Source organism: Vidua chalybeata, chromosome W (genome assembly GCF_026979565.1).
Source record: "Vidua chalybeata isolate OUT-0048 chromosome W, bVidCha1 merged haplotype, whole genome shotgun sequence".
NCBI lineage: Eukaryota > Metazoa > Chordata > Aves > Passeriformes > Viduidae > Vidua > Vidua chalybeata.
This window is the reverse complement of record NC_071569.1, coordinates 1042439-1063177: the sequence shown is the minus strand read 5'-3', so window position 1 is coordinate 1063177 and position 20739 is coordinate 1042439. Positions and strand designations below refer to the sequence as shown.

Here is a 20739-nt window from a genome sequence, read left to right as displayed (position 1 = left end):
CTGGCCCAGGTATCTATGAGGCCATTTCTGAAATGAGTCCTGTTGTCCGACTCAATTCTTTCAGGAGTGCCATGTCACCACAGGACTTACTTTTCAAGGCCCAAAATGGTGTTCCAGGCAGTGGCATGAGACATGGGGTACATCTCCAGCCATCAATTGGTTGTTTCCACCATTGTCAGCACACAGCGCTTGCCTTGGAGGGTTTGTGGCAGTGTGATGTAATTGATCTGCCAGGACTCCTCATATTTATATTTTGACCATCATCCCCCATACCACAGAGGCTTTACCTGTTTGGCCTGCTTGCCAACAGCACGTTTCACAGCTATGGATAATCTGGGACATAGTGTCCATGGTAAAATCCACCCCTCAATCACGAGCCCATCTGTTTGTTGCATCTCTTCCCCAATGACATGAGGCATCATGGGCCCACTGAGCCAGAAATAATTTACCCTTCTGTTGCCAGTCCAGATCCACCTGAGACACTTCAATCTTGGCAGCTTGAGCCAATTGTCTATTGCTGTGATGTTCTTCAGTAGCCCCACTCTTTGGTACGTGTGCACCTACATTATGTACTTTTACAGCCAACTTCTCTACCTGGGCAGTGATGTCTTGCCACAATTCAGCAGCCCAGATAGGTTTCCCTCTGTGCTGCCAATTGGTCTTTTTCTGTCAGTCCAGCCACCCCCACAGAGTATTTGCCACCATCCATGAGTCAGTGTAGAGTGCTGGCCATTTCTCTCGTTCAGCGATAACTAAAGCCAGCTGGATGGCTTTCAGCTCTGCAGCCTGACTTGATGCACCTTGTCCCTCAATAACTTCTGCAACTCACTGCATAGGACTCCATACAGCAGCTTTCCATTTTTGATGTATCCCTACAATATAGCAGGAATTGTCAGTGAAGAGAGCGTATCAGGATCGGATCCTTTGTATCCCCGACTCCAGAACCCCAAGGGTCATCCTCGAGTCTCCCCAGGTACTTTTGGCCAGAGGCTCCAGGAAGGACCATTCTCTCCAGCTGTGGTGTAGAGCACATTTTTCACATCTTGTTCTGTCCTGACAGACCCAAGGGCTACTACATGAACAATCTCCTGTTTAATTTGTTCAAAAGCTTGTTGTTGTTCAGGACCCCACTTGAAATCGTTCTTCTGTGTCATGATAGAGAGGGCTTACCATCTGACTCTAGTCTGGGATATGCATCCTCCAAAAACCCACAGTGCCTAGGAAAGCCTGTATTCCCTTCTTGATGATTGGTGGGGACATAGCTGCTATTTAGTTGACCATATCCATTGGGATCTGATGACATCCATCTTGCCATTTTACTCCTAAAACCTGAATTTCCTGGGCAGGTCCCTTGACCTTACATTGCTTTATGGCAAAACTGGCCTTCAGGAGGATCCAGATTATCTTCTCCCCTTTCTCAGAAACTTCCTCTGCTGTGTTGCCCCACACAATGATGTCATCATTGTACTGCAAGTGTTCTGGAACCTCACCCTTTTCCAGTGCAGTCTGGATCAGTCCATGGCAAATAGCAGGGCTGTGTTTACACCCCTAGGGCAGTTGGCTCTAGGTGTACCAGACACCCCTCCAGGTGGAAAAAAACTGTGGCTTGCACTCTGCTGCTAAAGGAATGAAGAAAAAAAATGCACTAGCAATGATGATGGTGGCACCACTTTGCTGCTTTGGACTCCAGTTCATACTGAAGTTCCAGCATGTCTGTCACAGCAGCACTCAGTGATGGTGTGACTTTGTTCAGGCCACAATAATCCACTGTCAGTCTCCATTCTGCCTTGCACTTATGCACTGGACATATGGGGCTATTAAAGGGTAAGCAAGTCTTGCTGACCACTCTGGCTCTCCAGTTCATGAATCATCTCATGGATGGGGGTCATGGAGTCCTGGCTGGTGCAGTATTGTTGCCAGTGCACAGTTGTGGTAGTGATCAGTACCTGTTCTTTGACCCTCAGCAGTCCCACAGGAGAAGGGTCCTCTGAGAGACCAGCTAAGGTGTTCAGCTGTCTAATTCCCTGTCTCTACCGCAGATATCCCAAAAGCCCAACAATGCCCTTTTGGATCCTTGAAATACCCTCTCCTGATGTAATCTATGACAAGGACGCCCAGGGCTTCTGGGCCAGTCTCAGTGGGGTGTTTTTGCCATTCGTTCCCAGTCAGGCTCACTTCAGCTTCCAGTACAGTCAGCTATTGGGATCCCCGTCATCCCAGAAACAGAGATGGATTCTGCCCCACTGTAGCTTGATGGCACCAGCGTACATTTTGCACTGGTGTCAACTAAAGCCTTATACTCTTGTGGGTCTGACGTGCCAGGCCATCGGATCCACACAGTCCAATAGATCCTACTTTCACTTTCTTCCACCTGGCTGGAGGCAGGGCCCCTCTAGTTCTGGTCATAGCACTCGTTGATTACCTCTTGTCAATATGACCTGGAGGCCCCTTCAAGAGGATCAGAAGTAACATCAGCCCTCCTATTCTGTCTGAGGACTTTCCCATGGGAAACTGGAGCGCTGTTTATCCTTGAAGAATTTCCCATGGTAGTTGTTATTCCTCTCAACTCACATACCCTTGCTTCTAGGGCAGAGGTGGGTTTTCCATCCCACCTCCTCATGTCCTCTCTGTGATCATGAAGGTAAAACCGCAGGTTACCTTATGGTGTGGACCCTCTCTCTCAAGCAGGGGGGCACTTGCTTCCAATAGCAGAGACTCTGGTCTGTACTGGCAGGGCATGAAACATTTCCTCTCTAGTTTGTTTGAGTCTTTCAAATCTGTCCACAGTCTTGGACAGTCTTTCCACAGCTGAGGTGCAGTTTGGTAGGGAAGAAAAAAGATGATCTTCATATTGCCAGGGTTGGGGAGTCACCTAAAACACTGTTTGTTCTCTTTCTTTCATTGACACCAATGGCAATGAGTTGATGTACGACAATAGCACACTCCGTACAAACTTCTGCTGCATGGACTGTATGCACTGGACCTCATCCAGATCTATGGGGACTGCTCATTATTTGAATCCCTATAGAGTACCTCCAGCACAGCTAATTCTCTTGATGCCTTGTGAAGGCTGGCCTAGAACAGAGACTAGATGGAGCTAAAGAATAAAGTAGGTATTTATTAGGAGGCCTCAATAGATCCACCTTGGGCAGCACAAGAGCCCAGCCAGGGCTACACCGCTACACCCCAGGTAACCCCAAAATGGTCACAAAATGGACGACCAGTCACAGGATCTCACACTTTTATAAGTTTTTGTCCATTAGCATATTGGAGTTAATTGTCCAATTACAGCTTCAGCCCATGAAGTCCCATCCCTCTTGTCTTTCTCTCTTGAGTCCACTGTTGTTTATGGTCTTGGGCCTGAGATCTGGATCAGTTGTCCTTGGGTCTCTAGCTAGAGAAGGAATTGTTTTGTCTACCTACTCTGTGAAGAGAGCTTACTATCCCCTAATATGAAGCCCAGACCTGTCACTCTTGTATTAAGGACAGATGAATGAAGCAACATAAACTACTAGGTTCTCAGAAGGCAAATGTGAATTTTTTAGACACCACACATTCCTTTATAGACAGTTATGATACAGCTGGACCTGATTGGTTGTTAATTGGCTAATTAGGAACAACACCCTTCTTGTAAACATCTTACAAAAAACCAACATGTTCAAAACACTGGCTGCAAAGATTAAGGATTGTTTTAATTCTTCCTCTGAGCTTTCTCAAAACTTCCCAGAGCAAGGCCTGGGAAAGTATATCTGACTCTTTCTCTGACCAGACTTTCAGCGTCCACAAAGACCCACATACTAAAGCAGCACAGAATCTGAAAAATATTGATTTATTAAAGAAATATGGATATTGATCTAGTACCGATATCCAACTGTGACGGACAAAAACTCTCTAACAGTATTAAGTATGCTGGTTGCTGTTGGTGACCATCCAAAGAGCACATCCCACCAATGATGAGACAAATGTTCCTCAAATCGTTTAAAAACTCCTTTGGTGGTTTCTGTGTCATGGTGTATAGTGATTAAAGTCTTTTTCCCTGCGTCTCTAATCCCTTTCAAAATTTCTCTCAGTTCTTGATGTTTTCACAACTGAGCAACTAAAGTCAAATTCATTCCTATGGGCACAGGCACTATTTCTTGTACAGTAACTAAATTGGCTTTTATATACTGGTGTGATACTACAGGTGCCTGGTAGGTGAAGTCACATCCCTCGATTTTGACAAAGTTACAGACACATAAATTAAACTGAGTCTCATTCATGCTTAGATTGTCTATCATTACGGTGGGGCATGCTGTCCTGAGACAGACACAACCTTGTCCTATATATACAAGCAAAGTTGTTTGATTGCCTGAATGTGTTTCGAAGTGGCAAATGCTTTGGTCCATATCCAGACATGTGTCTTTATTACTTTCTAATGTCCCCTCACATATGTACTCCAGTTGTTTCCTCATGGAACAGGGCTCTAGGTTGATGGTTTGCCACTTTGCTCTAATTTCTCGTGCCCATGTTCTATGTTCAGAAGGATACAACACAGTCCCTTCATGGTTTAATCCCAGGGAAACTATTGGGTGAATCAAGCTCACTGATGCATTATGTATTGTTAAAACAAAGGCTGTTACTTTACTAGTCATAGGGTTATAAGTAAAATTGACCAAAGTCCACCAAGCTTGCAGTTCCCTTTCTATATCGGATGCACTATCCCAAACAATTTTATGGAGTTCAGTGGGGAATATTCCCTCTCCGCCTTCCCTGATAACTGCAGCGGCTACTGACTGCATCCATAGTTGTGCTTGAGTACACCCAAGAGCTAGTGAAACGTTTTCACTGGCTGTGCCTAATGCATTAATTATTACTTCATGGTCTTGCTCTTCGGTATTCTCCCACTCTGGTAATACTTTGGATAACTTCCAGTGGTTGTCACCTAGTGCTAATAGGGAGGACTGTAAAGGTTGCTGTAATTTAACCAAGTCATTCCCCACTGTGGTTAATTTATTCATCAATACTTCTGAATCTATGGTGTTTAGCACTCCCAGTCCAGTCCCTAGCAGCCCAGTGAGATCCCTTTTACTCTTAAAGTTAGAGGGCATTCGTTTTTGAAGCCAAGTGGTCCAGTCCATGAAAGGATTTCTGAGAAATGGGGCACACTCTGGCCGGATGTCCGAAGCATTTACTTGTATTCCCATTTCTACTTGCTTCAGAGACCATTCTGGATTGACCAGCAGTTTCTGGATTCCTGTTTTCTTAATAGCATACGGCCCAATTCTAGTAATCGTGGGAGCTATAGGCTGTTCTTCTATTTCTGGGATAATTGGTCTTTGGGTAGTAACAGCTTTCTTTTGTCTTAGTGGGGTAGTTCTAGTCCTGTTCTTATGATAATCAATACACACTTGAGTGATATTAAAGTCAAGATCATAACCTCTTATTGTGCATCCCTCTAGTTTTAGTCTAAATTTAGGACATTTACTCAAACATTTGTCACAGCATTCAGGGCTAATCCGAATGAGTTTCATAGGCGGATAATAAGCCTCATGGAACCCATCTTGCACAAATGCATAATTACATCCCCAAACATTTCTCCCTTCCCACAAACGTGCATTTGTGACCTTTAGAATCTCGTTTAGGGCCTTACGAGAGTGGGGATCGTAGGCCCTTCCTTGGCACCAGTATATTCCAATTACATTGTTACCTGCGTGATATTGTATTGGCTCCTCTTACAACTATAGCAGTGGCTATAATAGTTACGACCTTCTCCATTATGTCCATGATTTCTATAGGTCCATTTATTCACTGTTCCAGGTAAGCTTCAGCTTCAGTTCGTTGTCGCCTGGTGTCACTTTCCAGACTCCCTCAGGGGCTTTCTTCACTCGGGAGTGATGGATCCAGGCCTTCTGTTCTTTGATCTTGATTGCAGTAAAGGTAGTGAGGAGCACCTGGAATGGTCCTTCCCACTGCGGTTCCAGGGTTTTTTTCTGCAAAAGACTTAACATATACATAATCCCCAGGTTGTACATTGTGTACTGGTCCATCTAATTCTCTGTTTTGAGCTCCAGCCACATATTTTTCAACTTCCCTCAGTTGTTTATTCAGGGCTACCATATACTTATGTAGGGTTTCCTCCCCTACTTGTGTCAGTATGGCTCCTTCTTGAACTGCATATGGCCTCCCATATAATATTTCAAAGGGGCTCAGTTTTTTTTTTGTCCTTGGTTTTGTCCGGATTCGCAATAATGCTAATGGGAGAGCCTGGGGCCAAGGTAGGTTTGCCTCTTGTCCCAATCTCACAATTTGTTGTTTAATCAAATGATTCATCTTTTCCACTTGGCCACTCGATTGATGATATGGGGTATGTAGCTCCCAGTCTATCCCCAGGTGGTGGCTAATTTGTTGCACTAATTTGGAAATAAAATGCGGCCCTCTATCTGAGGATATGGTGGCTGGAACTCCAAACCTTGGTATTATTTCTTGCAACAGTGCTTTGGTTACTTCTCGTGCTTTAGCTGTCCTAGTAGGAAAAGCTTCTGGCCAACCTGAAAAGGTATCAGTCAATACCAGGAGGTAACGATATTCCCCCTTCCTGGGTAATTCTGTGAAATTGATTTGCCACTGCTGCCCAGGTCCGCAACCTTTCCCAATTTGTCCAACTTTAGGCTTTGGGATGTTTTTAGGATTAGTTCGGAGGCAAAGGCTACACTGACGAGTTACTTGTATAACTGTGCCCTGTAGTTTTCTAGCTATAATTTTTCCTTTCAGATGGTTATACAGGGCATCTATTCCCCAATGTGTCTTTTCATGTTTTTTTTGCACTAATGACCACAACAAATAGGAAGGCACTACAAGTCTCTCTTCCTCTGTTACAGCCCATCCTTCTTGATTATAATTTGCTTTTCCTGCCTTAATAAGTTTCTTATCCTTTTTATTGTACACTGGCTTACCTTCAATAGAAATCTTTCCATCTGGGATCAATGTTGCCTCCACTGTCTTCTCAAATACCTCACCTTTGGCTGCGTCTTTTGCCTCTCTGTCTGCTAGCATGTTCCCTTCTTCTAATTCAGAGCTCACTTTTTGGTGTGCCTTAATGTGCATGATGGCTACCTTCTCAGGTAGTTGTACTGCATCTAGTAGTCTCAATATCTCTTGTGCATGTTTAATATTCTTTCCTTGCGAATTCAATAGTCCTCTCTCTCTCCAAATGGCTCCATGTGCATGAACCACCCTGAATGCATACCTTGAGTCCATCTAGATATTAATCTCTTTTCCTTTTGCCAGCTCTAAGGCTCGAGTTAAGGCGATTATTTCAGCCTTCTGTGCAGAGGTGATTGCTGATAAGGGTCCAGACTCTATTACCTCTCTGCTTGTGGTAACCGCATATCCAGCGTGCCTTTTTCCACTGATGACATAGCTGCTTCCATCAGTAAACTAAGTCTCAGCACCTTCGAGTGGGATGTCCTTCAGATCCGGGCGGCTGGAGTAGGTGGCTTCAATGATCTCCAGACAGTCATGGATCACTGGTTCTCCCATACTCCCGCTGAGAAAGGAAGCTGGATTCACAATGTTAGTTACCACAATTTCAACATCATCTTGTTCTACTAGTATAGCTTGGTACTTCAGAAAGCTCTGTGGAGAGAGCCAATGTCCCCCTTTTGCCTCAAGGACTGCAGACAATGTGTGGGATACTAGCACAGTCATTTTCTGGCCCAGGGTGAGTTTGCGTGCTTCCTGGATGTTCACTGCTACTGCTGCAACGGCTCTGAGACACCCTGGCCATCCTTTAGCTGCCGTATCCAGCTGTTTGGAGAGATAAGCCACTGATCTCCGATACGGGCCTAAGTTCTGTGCTAATATTCCCAAGGAAATCCCTTGCTTTTCATGGGAAAACAAGAAAAATGGTTTACTCACGTCTGGACGTCCTAAAGCTGGAGCTGACATGAGGGCCTTCTTTAGTTGGTCGAAGGCTTGGGTTGCTTCTCTTGTCCACTGGAGATCGCTGTTCCCTTCCGTGATCAGGGCATATAAAGGCTTAACAAGCAACCCATAGTTATAAATCCATAGCCTGCACCACCCTGTCATGCCTAGAAAGGTTCTCAGTTCTTTCACTGTCTGAGGTCTCGGGGTCTGGCATATTGCCTCTTTGCGATCTTGGCCCAAGGTCCATTGTCCAGCACTCACTTAATAACCCAAGTAAATGACTGTTTGCCTCACCATCTGGGCTTTCTTCTGGGATACTTGATACCCTTGCAGGCCCAAAAAGTTTAGGAGGCTTTCCGTCCAGTCCACACATGTTTCCTGGGTCTGGGTGGCTATCAGGAGGTCATCCACGTACTGGAGCAGCTGCCCTTCTCCTGGTGGAGGGTCCCAAGACTCTAAGTCCTTGGCAAGCTGCTCCCCAAATATAGTGGGGGAGTTCTTGTATCCCTGTGGTAGTACACACCATGTGAGCTGGTTCCTCCGTCCAGTTTTGGGGATTCTCCCATTCAAATGCAAAAAATTTCTGTCTGGCTTTGTGGAGAGGGAGGCAAAAGAAAGCATCCTTCAAATCTAAAACGGTAAACCAGATTAGTTCAGGTGTTAAATCAGTTAACAAGGTATAAGGGTTAGCAACTACTGAATACAAGTCTTCAGTTACTCTGTTAACAGCCCTTAAATCTTGTACTAACCTGTATGACCCATCAGGCTTCTTTACTGGCAAAATGGGAGTATTAAAATCAGATTGACACTCTTTTAACAGTTCTATTTGCAAAAAGTTTTCTATAATTGGGCTAATCCCTTCTCTGTCTTCTTTCTTCAGGGGCTATTGTTTAACCCTCACTGGTCATTCCCCTTCCTTGAGCTTGATTTGTATAGGTAATGCATTCTTTGCTCTCCCTGGTATATTAGAAGCCCATACCCCAGGGAATACTTGATCCATTATTTTCTTGAAGTTTTTCTCTTCTTCACTTACAGTTTCAATTTCCTTGGTTATTAACATTAGGCATAACAACTCCATGTATTGTTGGTCCTTTACCTCCAAGCTAATTTCTCTATTTTTAAATATTATTTTTGCATCCAGCTGCTCTAGCAGATCCCTGCCCAAAAGTGCAGATGGAGCGTTAGGCATATATAAAAATCAGTGAATTCCCCATTGCTTTCCCAATTTATACTTTAATGGTTTGCAAAAATAAGCTCTTTCAGATTGACCAGTAGCCCCCTTTACCATAACATAATCATTTGTTAGAGCTATTAGGGCCTTATTCAACACCGAAAATGTTGCCCCTGTGTCCACTAAAAATTCCACTTCCTTTTCTTTATTCCCCAGTTTAACTACAACCAGAGGGTCCCCTAGGGTAGGGCCCTCCAGTCTTCCTCAGTCCTCCTTCGCATGAGCAAGCACCCTTTCTCCCCCCCGATCGCTTTTTCTCTGTTCATCACCCCTTCTTCGCTCTGGGCACTGGTTTTTCCAGTGTCCAAATTTCTTGCAAAATGCACATTGATCTTTTCCCAGTCGGGGTGGTCCTTGTCTTGGCGGGTCTTGCTCATGCTTCTCCTTTCCTTCCTCCTTTATTACTGCTACTAATTTCTTCATCCCTTGTTTATATCCTTCCTCTCGATTACTAAAGACTCTCCATGCTTCATCTAATAGAGTCTCCAAGTCTCGGCTATTTGGGCCCCGGATCTTCTGAAGTTTCCGCCTAATATCTCCTGTGGATTGTCCTAAAAATAAATTTATTAGTTGTTGTATTCCTTCATCCAATCCAGGGTCCAGGGTGGTATATCTCCGCATTGCGTCCCACAGGTGATCTAAAAATCCAGAAGGTGTTTGAGAGGGACCTTGTTTAACAGCATATAAGGCTGACCAATTTATGGTTTTAGGAATTGCTCGTTCTAGTCCTTTCACTATAAAGTCTTGATATCTCTTAAGCTGTGCTAATTCATCGGGTTCATTGGGATCCCACATCGGATCCTGAAGAGGAAATACATCTTTAATATCCTCTTCTGCTGGCACACAAGCATCTTCAGCTAAGTCCTTGGCTACCTTCAAAATCAACTGCTTCTCTGTTTCTGTTAAGGCATCAAGTAGTAACTGCATATCTGCCCAATCAGGTAAATGCTGCTTAACCATAAACTTAAACCTTTTGGCAACCCCTATTGGGTCATTCCGATAACCCTTAGCAGTCTTTTCCCAAGCCTCCAAATCCATTGAGAAAAAGGGGACCTTAATTATCCTTGGTTCCCTGTCAGAGGTCATAGCCTGCCTTAAGGGTGCTTGTATGACTCTTTTAGTTTGCTTTTTAGTTGTTTGTGGGGGTGGGTTCATTCTGGTTTGCCTTCTGGTCCTTGATGCTATTGGACCTTGTGGGGAAGGCTCGGGGCTTGGTCCAGATTCATCCCATTCACTATCACTGCTAGGCAACGGTGGATAAAGCCTCGAGGGCTCCCTTGATTTAGGAGTTGGTGGGGAAACCCCTACCTCAATTATTGTTTTTCCCAGGGCAGATGAACCAGAAGATAAGTTAGGGGAGGCTGAATTTGGTGAGGGTTCTGATTTTACTTGTTTTCCTACCCTCTCCTCTACCCTCTCTCCTTCCTGGTTTCTAGGGGGTGGTAAAAGTGCCTCTACTGTCTCTTGTTCTAAGATCTCTATTGCATACGCTTTACTTGGGTGCGAGCATCTTTGATTTATTGAACATGTGCTACAACACTGTTTGAGCTTTTCCCTGTTAGCTTTATTATTTTTTCGAGAGCCAGTACCAGTGGATCAGATGGTGGCCTAATCTCACAATCCCTTTGCCACTCAGGGTGATTTCGCAGACTGAAAAACATATCAGCATAAGTCACCTCTTGCCACTTCTGTTCACGCCTAAGGAAAAGCATTAACGGTAATAGAGTCTCATAGTCTAGTGTACCATTTGCTGGCCATTTCACTCCCCTATCAAGTCTATAGAGTGGCCACCACTGCGTAGAAAATTTGACAAGTTCCCTTTTAGTTTCACTACCACCATAGCCCACCAGCTCTTTCCAGTGTGTTAAGATACACCCTAAAGGGCTTCCTCTGGGAATCTCTTTGCTTTCATTTGCCCCCATGTTTAGGATTTTCCTTTTCAAAATGCCTTTTGATCTTATCCCAGTTCTTAAGCTTCACTTGGTATTCCTCTGGTACAAAAATATACTGGCCACACTCAACTCTAAGAATTTCCACCGGTTTCTTCAAGGTACCTGAAACCCCATTTTCTAACAACTCAAATATTTTACTGCTACCAGGGACCTCTTGACCAGTTGCCAACAAAATTCGTATAACTTTCTGTGTAGCCTCTTGTTCCTTTGTACGACAGAGAGCACAAATTCCAGTCTTAGGTATTAGCCACCTATACCCTTTTTGGACCTACGAGTCCTGACAGACTGCACACCGAAACACAATCCACGGATTACAGCAGCAGTCTTTCTTTTGGCAAGAGAATACCTCTGAACCAGGCTCTCGGTTCCTGTGCCTCCTGGTCCTGGTCATATAGCTGTGCTAGCAAACAAAAGGGATAAAGCAACTTGTTAATTAATTTTCTTCTTTTCTCAAAAAAAAGGTTAGCAGTCCTTCTAAAACAGGGTTCAGAGCAGCAGCTGTTGAGGAAAAAACTTGTTATACAAAAAGGAAAAATGGGAAGAAAATTCTCTTTCATTAAATAAAAAAACACACAATGTAGTTAAACACTCCAAGTTGCAGGTTATCAATCACCCATTAAATCAAAGAAACAGCCAGGGGTTTTTTCATTACTTCAAACACATTCAACAAAAGTTTTAACAAGATCTTGCTAAAAATCACGCAAACTCCAGCCGGAGCACAGCACAAATCCCTCCACAAAAGTGGGGGGTAAGTTACCAACAGACACTTGCCAAACTTAAAATTTTCCAGGGAGTTAGTTGAAAAATGTATCCCGAGGTTACAGAGCCTGAACTCCCCTCTGGTTACCCGGGAAACAAATGACTTCCCAATCGCCTGGACTATATGAGGAATAGTTTGGGCTTTTCACTTCGCTCTCTAACTATAAAATAAACAAATTTAACTCACAAAGCCTTTTTCACCCAACAACATATCAAATAAAATTTCACAGCCAAAAATGCATGCTGTCTAAGCTCACACACAGCTTAATTCCCCTCTAACACACAATCTAAATACAGTGCAAATACTTTAAATCAGTCCGCTCTCCCAAACAAAGTGTCAGTGTCCCTCTGCAAAGCAGGCAGGGATTTCACAAATCTTTTACTACTTTAATCTCACAAAACTCCTAAAAACACTTACAAAGGTTAGTAACACATGCGAAATCACACAAATTATAATGCTCACAACACAAATTCTTGCAAACCACAACAAATACAATACACAAATAGTTTTCCACAACTTAAACACACAAAATTACAAACCCACCAAACAAACACGGATCCGATTACAATGCACACACACAGCGCTCGGGGTCACAACCAAAATTGTCTGCAACCCACAATGGGACTCTTCGCATCCCAAAAATTTGGACTAGCCACCCAAATTATTGATTACTAAGGTGCACCTTTAAATTACAAACTGAAACCAGAGTTACCCGTGCTCCAATCCAAATTCACAACACCACAGCTGCCGTCTCCACTACAAGACACAGACTTCTAAACCCCTGGTGCTGCCGTCTCCACTACGAGACACAGACCACCAACCCCTGGTGCCGCTGTCTTCACTACGAGACATGGACCACCAAACCCTGGGTCCCCACTACGGGACACGGGTTACCAGACTACTGATACGAGACGTCTCTCGTGTCCTATTAACTGCTCATATAATAAGGTACCTTTCCTCAAATATAAACATACCTTTTGTCCCTGGTTCCAGCAGGTTCTGGTCTTTCCCCGGGTAGTCAGCGAGATCGCAGGATCCCCCTTCCTAGAAATTTCTGGGTGGGCACCCAGAGGGGTCCTGGACCCCACTGGCCCCACGGCCAGAGAGAGCAGCAGTCCTGCCACGGTTGCCAAAATGATTTATTAAAGAAATATGGATATTGATCTAGTACTGATATCCAACTGTGACGGATAAAAACTCTTTAACATTTTTAAAGTTAGAAAGTGTATGTTTATTGCGACGCCGGGCAGCATGCGGGATAGCTCCCAAATACACACCGCGCCTTTCAAATGATTAGAGAGTCCTTTTATCCACACAAGAATTGAATACCCAAAATACAAATACATATTCATAATTTTGGTACATCCCATTCCTCGCTTCGTATGCTAATAATTTCAAAAGCTATTAAGCATGCGTAGTTTGTTCCTTGAAATGGGTCGGTGGTCCCTTTCATGGGGAGGGGTCCCAAAATGAGGAAATAAATGAAGTCTTCCTCATTCTGACCTTTCTACCTTTTCAATGCAAATATGACAAATGAACCTTGGTAGAACTCCCATTCCTTGTCTTCAATTGGTTTCAGAACAGAGGAGGCCCACAATTGTCTTATGTTCCTAAAAGCTATTTGTCAGTTTCTATATTCTTCCTTATAAACCCAGCTAACTAAACATTGTGTTGACAAGCAATCAATTATTAGTTAACTACTAACTCTTAATGTCATCAAGGCCTGCTCATTTATTTTAATTAACTCTAGTAAGGCTTATCTCTAACTAAAATCTTAGCTCCTCTAAAATCTCTAAATCCCTTAAAGTTTATGTTTCAATAGAAAAGCTAAAACCTGAGGCATAACTCTCAGGCACTGGATACCTTGCTCCATGACGTTCCACCTGCTTGGGCACACTATTAAAACATTCTTGAGAGAATACCTTTCCGTCATACTTGACAGGAGTCGCCTCCAGCAGCTGAGAGTTTCTGTCTTCCGAATCACCCGATCAACGCCCACATCCTGGGCCAGGGATCCCAGTTGCTTGGCTTCATTACCATCTAGTTCCATATCATGGGCTGCGATATCCCAGCATCGGAGCAGCTGGGTCACCAGGGCTCACTTGACTGGTGGCTGAAATCTTTTTGCATATTTTGCATCTCACCGTGAGATAGGGATCGGGTGATTATCTCTTGCCCTGCCTCTTCCTCCTGTTTGGAGGGCCCTACTTCCTCTTCATCCCTCACTACATGAACTGATTTGGTCTTGGATTTCTTCTTCTGTATCGGGGCGACAGCTACTAGCACGGGTTGTTCCTCTGATTCAGCTGCAGTTTGAGTGGCCACTGTGCCTGTTACTCTGCTTTCTTCCTTTTCCCCCTGAGGGTGCTGTCTAGTGATGATCAGTGTTCGATAAATAGTAGCCAGGGCCCAGCACACTGCAATAAGTTGTTCCTCTCTGGAGTTGCCACAGCATTGTCCTTGCAAGCTATTCTGTCACTTTATCAGGGTCCTGTAGTTGTTCAAGGGTGAACTCACAAACCATTAGAGCAGAAAAGTCCTCCAAAAACTGGCACATTTTCTCCCACATTCCATGCCACTCATGACTATCTACCCTCGGGGCAGATCTCTGAATAACTTCCCCAGAAATCTCTGTCCTGACTCTAAACATATTGTGGACCGCAATGGGACCTGGCAGACTTAGCAACAAGAAGAGGCTTTCCTTAACATCCAAAGGAATTTCAGAATTCTCAAAAGCTGTTGTGACAGGCCTGTAGGAGGAAAAGGGGATGAAAAGCTGGGGAAAATTGTCCTCCTCTCTTTCCCCCACAGGCTGGGTATGATTATTAATGGACTCCCAAAGGTAGCACCCAAGGCCAGGGCAGGAGAGCAACACTGCAGACACATCCTAAATGACCCTCATTTCCCTTGATGTTATCATGTCATAAACTGATATCCCACAGTACACCAACAGAGCAATCCTGATCCCTCTCCTTGCTCTGAAAAATATCATTGCAAGGAGCACGTATGGAAATATATACAGGGGTACGTACCACACCCACATGAACAGACTAAGCAAGATTGTGCCCAGTGGCTCTGTATCTAATACAGTAAGTGCTTAGGATCAAATTTGTTTCCAGCCTGCTCTGGGCAGATCTGTTGTTATCTCAACCCTTCTCATCTCATGTTGGGCACCAGTTAAGGCTGTTGTGGTTTAGGAATGGTACTCCCTAATTTAGTACTCCCACTAAAAAGTCTACTAGCTGCTCCCTCTCCCCCTCTCTGATGGGAGGCAGGAAAGGCAGAGATCATGGGTTGAGATAAGAACAATTTACTGAAAACAGTAATGAGGTAAGAAAACAAACAGGAACAGCAACAATATTAATAACAAAAATGTACCAAAGAGAGGATGATTCACATGCAAAAATGCTCACCATGGACCCAGGCAACAATGAACAAAGCGCAGTCAGCTTTCTCCCTCCTGCCATCTTGAAGCCAGAGAGTCCCTTACCCCTGCAATGACTTGAGGTCCTATAGAATAACAATCTAGCTATGCCCACACATCTCCAGCCTCTGCCCCCTCGCAACTACTGAAAAGAATTAACTGTCCTGGCTGGAATCAGGACACCAGTAAAAAGTAGACTTAAAAGATGTTTCTCTAAGAACTGGAACCAACTCTGTGAGCAGGCTGCTAACTGAACAAATGCTACCTGCTACACAGGCATAGAGATTTCTTACCTCTGTTGTATCTCAGACTAATTTTTTGAGGTTCTGTTTTGTCTTTTACTATGCTATAAACATTTTCAATTAGGAACTTGCCTTCAGAGTATTAATACAGTAGGGGTTTCTGTTTTGTGGGGGATTTTTAGCCCTGCCTCTTATATAATTATTTAATAGTAAGTAATTTGTGGGAAATTCAGGACTCCTGTGCAACTAATCAATGTGATCAAGCAGAAGCCATTTATTGTTTACATTGCACACATATTTATAGATTCTACAAATTACTAAGTACACGTTTCTTGATTGGTACCTTTGTCTTGTTCACTCGTTTTCTGTCTGCATTTCTCACCATATGTGATTGGTTACAGTCCAGGTGTTTCACAGTCCTCTGTTATCTAGTTCTTGCAGTCTTGGTATTCGGTTTCTCAGCCTCTTCTTTCTTAATTTAGCACAATTTCCTGTATGAGAGTTGACTAGGATGTTTGGAATACGATTCTTTTAAAAATAAAGGTGACCATACTACTTGAAGAATGTTAAATATTGTTGACTTCTGAAGGGCTTTCCAGCTGCCTAAGATCTGTTAGATCTACTGACTAGCCATGTTGAACAGGTTTATTTTATTTTATTATATTTCCCTTTTTATATTTTGCTTTTTATGTGAGAGTACTTTTATGAAAAATAATGAATCTCAGTCAGAAATCAGTCAAAGTATAACATGGTTGTTATTGGTTAAGAAGGCAGGAAGAAATACAATTGCTTTTCCAGGTTCAGTTGTTTTAATGAAGGTATGATTTAACAGTCATCTGAACTATGTGTCTGTTCACCGTGCCCTGGGCCAGAAACACATTTTGTGTAGCTGTCATGAGTTGGATGAGAGAACAGAGCCACCCAAGAAATGATTTTTGACTGTGTGGAAAGGATTGCTAGTTTGACACATGAAAAGTAACAGTAATATGTCCAAGAAGGAAGGATACTCCTCCTTTCAGTGCCTGCATAAATGTGGACTGAATTAACATAATGTTTTGTTGCATTCTCAGCATGTCAGCAATGGATTATTTCAATAATATGTTTCTAGATTGTACATAGCAAAACATATCAAGCAAGTAGGTTATTATAATAAATGTGAGCAAAATAGTTCTTCCTTAAATTATTTTTTAAATAGTTCATTATTCAATTATGTAACTATATAATATTAACTTCTGTTTAGTTCAAGGAAGAAATCTCTAAGCATTTCAAGTCCCACACTGATCAACTTGTTTTGATATTTGCTGGAAAAATTTTAAAAGATCAAGATACTTTGATTCAGCATGGGATTCATGATGGACTTACTGTTCACCTGGTCATCAAAATGCAAAACAGGTAACCTGACTGATGAGCAATCTTATTTTTACCTCAAAGTAATAAAAATATACTTAATTCCTAGTGTGATAGCTTTCTGTTGGGCAAACCTAGGTTTGACTAAAATGTATTCAAAAGCAGTACAAATACTGCTATTAAACAAGAGAAGCAACCCCAAAATATGTAAGGTTGTGTCCCTAAATATCATGCATACACTTTTTGAATGTTAATGTTGTTTTCTAAACTAAGACATTACTATTAAATAATTTCAATTGGTGTCTCAGTTGGTGCAGAATAACAGTCTGAATACAATCTGAAAAATCCTTGATCTGTTTCACTGCATGGTAGCACCCATGCTTATGCTTCTGCAATAGACAGATGTTGTGAGCATATGAATTGCACAAGCAGCCTTTAGTGCTTGTGCTAGTTTATGATGGCGTTAACTTTGTGTGACTACATTGTTACCATGCTCTTACAGTCTTAAAGAATATTAAATTTCTGATAATAGTCTTGTGATGAAATAAGACTTTAAGTTAATTTGATGTTCAGTGGGGTGACCTACTAACAATATGTTATGGAATAGATCCTGTATTATAGATTTTGGTAGACTTTTCTCCTTTAAGGATAGTATAAAAAGATGGTAACAGCTGGAGTGATGCCCATCCACAGAATCACAGAATCACTAGGTTGGAAGAGACCTTCAAGACCATCGAGTTCAGCCCATGCCATAACACCTCAACTAAACCATGGCAGAGTGCCACATCCAGTCTTTTTTTAAACACATCCAGTGATGGTGATTCCACCACCTCCCCAGGCAGACCATTCCAGTACTTTATCACTCTTACTGTAAAAAACTTTTCCCTAATATCCAACCTATATTTTCCTTGGTGCAGCTTAAGATTGTGTCCTCTCATTCTGTCAGCTGCTGCCTGGAGAAAGAGACCAACCCCCATCTGACTGCAACCACCTTTCAGGAAGTTGTAGAGAGTGATAAGGTCACCTCTGAGTCTCCTTTTCTCCAGGCTAAACAACCCCAGCTCCCTCAGTCCTTCCTCATAGGGCTTGTGTTCCAAGCCCCTCACCAGCCTTGTTGCCCTCTTCTGGACGCGCTCAAGCATCTCAATGTCCTTCTTAAACTGAGGGGCCCAGAAATGGACGCAGTACTCAAGGTGTGGCCTCACCAGTGCCAAGGACAGGGGAAGAATGACCTCCTGGTCCTCCTGGCCACACTATTCCTGATACAGACCAGGATGCCGTTGGCCTTTTTGGCTACCAGGGCACTCTGCTGGCTCATATTCAATTGGCTGTCGACCAGTACCCCCAGGTCCCTTTCTGCCTGGGCTCTGTCCAGCCACATCATCCCCAGCCTATAACGTTGCAGGGGGTTATTGTGGCCAAAACACAGGACTCAGCACTTGGACTTATTAAACTTCATCTTGTTAGACTCTGCCCATCCATCCAACTGTTCCAAGTCTCTCTGCAAAGCCCTCCTACCTTCCAACAGATCGACACATGCTACCAGCTTAGTGCCATCCACAAATTTACTGATGAAAGCCTCAATACCCTCATCCATGTCGTCAATAAAAATATTGAACAGGACTGGCCCCAGCACAGACCCCTGAGGGACACCACTAGTGACTGACCGCCAGCTGGATGCAGCACCGCCCTCACCACCACTCTCTGGGCCCGGCCATCCAGCCGGTTCTTAACCCAGCAAAGAGTGGTCCTGTCCAAACTGTGGGCTGCCAGCTTTTCCAGGAGTATGCTGTGGGAGACAGTGTCAAAGGCCTTGCTAAAGTCCAAATAGACAACATCCACAGCCTTTCCTGCATCCACCAGGCAGGTCACCTGCTCATAAAAGGAGACCAAGTTGGTCAAACATGACCTACCCCTCCTATACCCATGCTAGCTGGTTCTGATAACCTGGCCATCCTGTAAGTGCTGCGTGATGACACTCAATATAAAGTGTTCCATTACCTTACTGGGTACTGAGGTCAGGCTAACTGGACTATAATTACCAGGATACTCCTTCCTACCCTTTTTGTGAATGGGCATCACATTGGCCAGCTTCCAGTCATCTGGAACCTCACCAGTGAGCCAAGACTGTTGGTAAATGATGGAGAGTGGCTTCGTAAGCTCATCTGCCAGCTCCCTCATCACCCTGGGATGGATCCCATCTGGTCCCATAGATTTATGAACATCCAAGCAGCTCAGCAGTTCTCTGACTGCCTCCTCCTGGATAACAGGGGGACCATTCTATTCCCTGACACCATCAACCAACCCAGGTGGACAATTGTCCTGGGGACAAGCTGTCTAAAGACTGAGGCAAAGAAGGCATTAAGCACCTGTGCCTTTTCCTCATCTGCAGTTACTAAGTTCCCTTCCACATCCAGTAGAGAACAAAGGTTGGTCTTACCCTTCTTTTTGCTGTTAATACATTTATAAAAACATTTTTTATTCTCCTTTACAAAATTTGCCAAATTAAGCTCAAACTGAGCTTTGGCCTTTCTAATTTTTTCCTACATGCTCTAGCAACCCCCTTAAATACTTCCTGAAGGACCTGACCCTCCTTCCAAAGATTATACATCCTCTTTTTATTTCTAAGTTCCTTCAAAACCTCATTGCCCATCCAGGCTGGACATTTGCCTTGTCGACTCATCTTTCAGCACAGAGGGACAGTCTGTTCCTGTGCACTCAAGGTCTCTGTTTTGAAGCTCGCCCACCTTTCCTGGACTCCTTTGTTTTTAAGGGCTGCTTCCCAAGGAACTCTCCGAATAAGTCTCCTAAATAGGCCAAAGTCTGCCCTCCGGAAGTCCAATGTAAAAGTCTTATTGATGTTCCTCATTTCCCCAAATATCGAGAACCCCAGGCGGCCTCCAACCACCACATCTCCCACCAGCCTGTCTATTTGCAAACAGGTCTACCATAGTCCCTCCCCTGGTGGGCTCACTCACCAGCTACGATGAAAAGTTGTCATCCACACACTCTAAGAACTTCCTGGACTGCCTCTTTTCTGCTGTATTAAGTTCCCAGCAGATGTCTGGTAGGTTAAAGTCACCTACAAGAACAAGGGGTGATGATCCTGAAACAGTATCTAGCTGCTTGTAGAATAAGTTGTCCACCTCTTCTTCCTGGTTGGGTGGACAATAACAGACTCCCAGTAGGATATCAGCCTTGTTGGCCTTCCCCTTAATTCTTACCCATAGGCATTCAACATCATTAGTTTCAATACCCATGGCATCAAAAACCTCCCTAATAGAAAGGGCCACCCCTCCATCTCTTCTCCCTTTCCTGTCTGTTCTGAAGAGCTTGTAGCCATCCAGTGCAACGCTCCCACTATGTGAGTCGTCCCACCACGTTTCCGTGATGGTGACTACATCATAGCTCTGCTGTTGCACCATGGCTTCCAGCTCTTCTTGTTTGTTACCCATGCTGCATGCATTAGTATACATGCACCTCAGCTGGGCTATTGATTTCACTCCTATCTCTGGCTTACCATCCTTGGGCCTGCTTCCAGAGTGCCCAGCTGCATCTTCTTCCCCCTTCAAACCTAATTTAAAGCCCTCTCAGTGAGTTCCACCAGTTCATGAGCTAAAATTCTTCTGCCCTTAACAGAGATGAAGCCCATCCAGTTCCAGCAGGCCAGGTGCCATAGAGGTTGCCCCATGATCAAAGAACCCAAATTTCTGCTGATGACACCAACCCTTGAGCCACTTGTTGATAATGTGGGCTCTCCTATTCCTTTCATAATTTTTCTCTGCCACCAAAGGGACTCAGCAGAACACTACCTGTGCTCCTGTCCTATCAACCACTTGACCCAGTGTCCTAAAGTCCCTTTTAATTGCCCTGATGTT

The 20739-nt window shown here is 43.8% G+C and overlaps 1 protein-coding gene across 2 annotated transcripts in view; it reads left to right on the top strand.

Annotated features, from left to right (window-relative positions):
- LOC128802379 (ubiquilin-1-like) overlaps positions 1 to 20739 on the top strand; it is a 52908-nt gene that overhangs the window by 3377 nt on the left and 28792 nt on the right. For both annotated transcript variants that reach the window (XM_053968698.1, XM_053968697.1), the window contains exon 2: positions 16755 to 16906. In XM_053968698.1, the coding sequence (XP_053824673.1) occupies positions 16755 to 16906 (152 nt within the window). The remainder of the gene's footprint in view (positions 1 to 16754; positions 16907 to 20739) is intronic.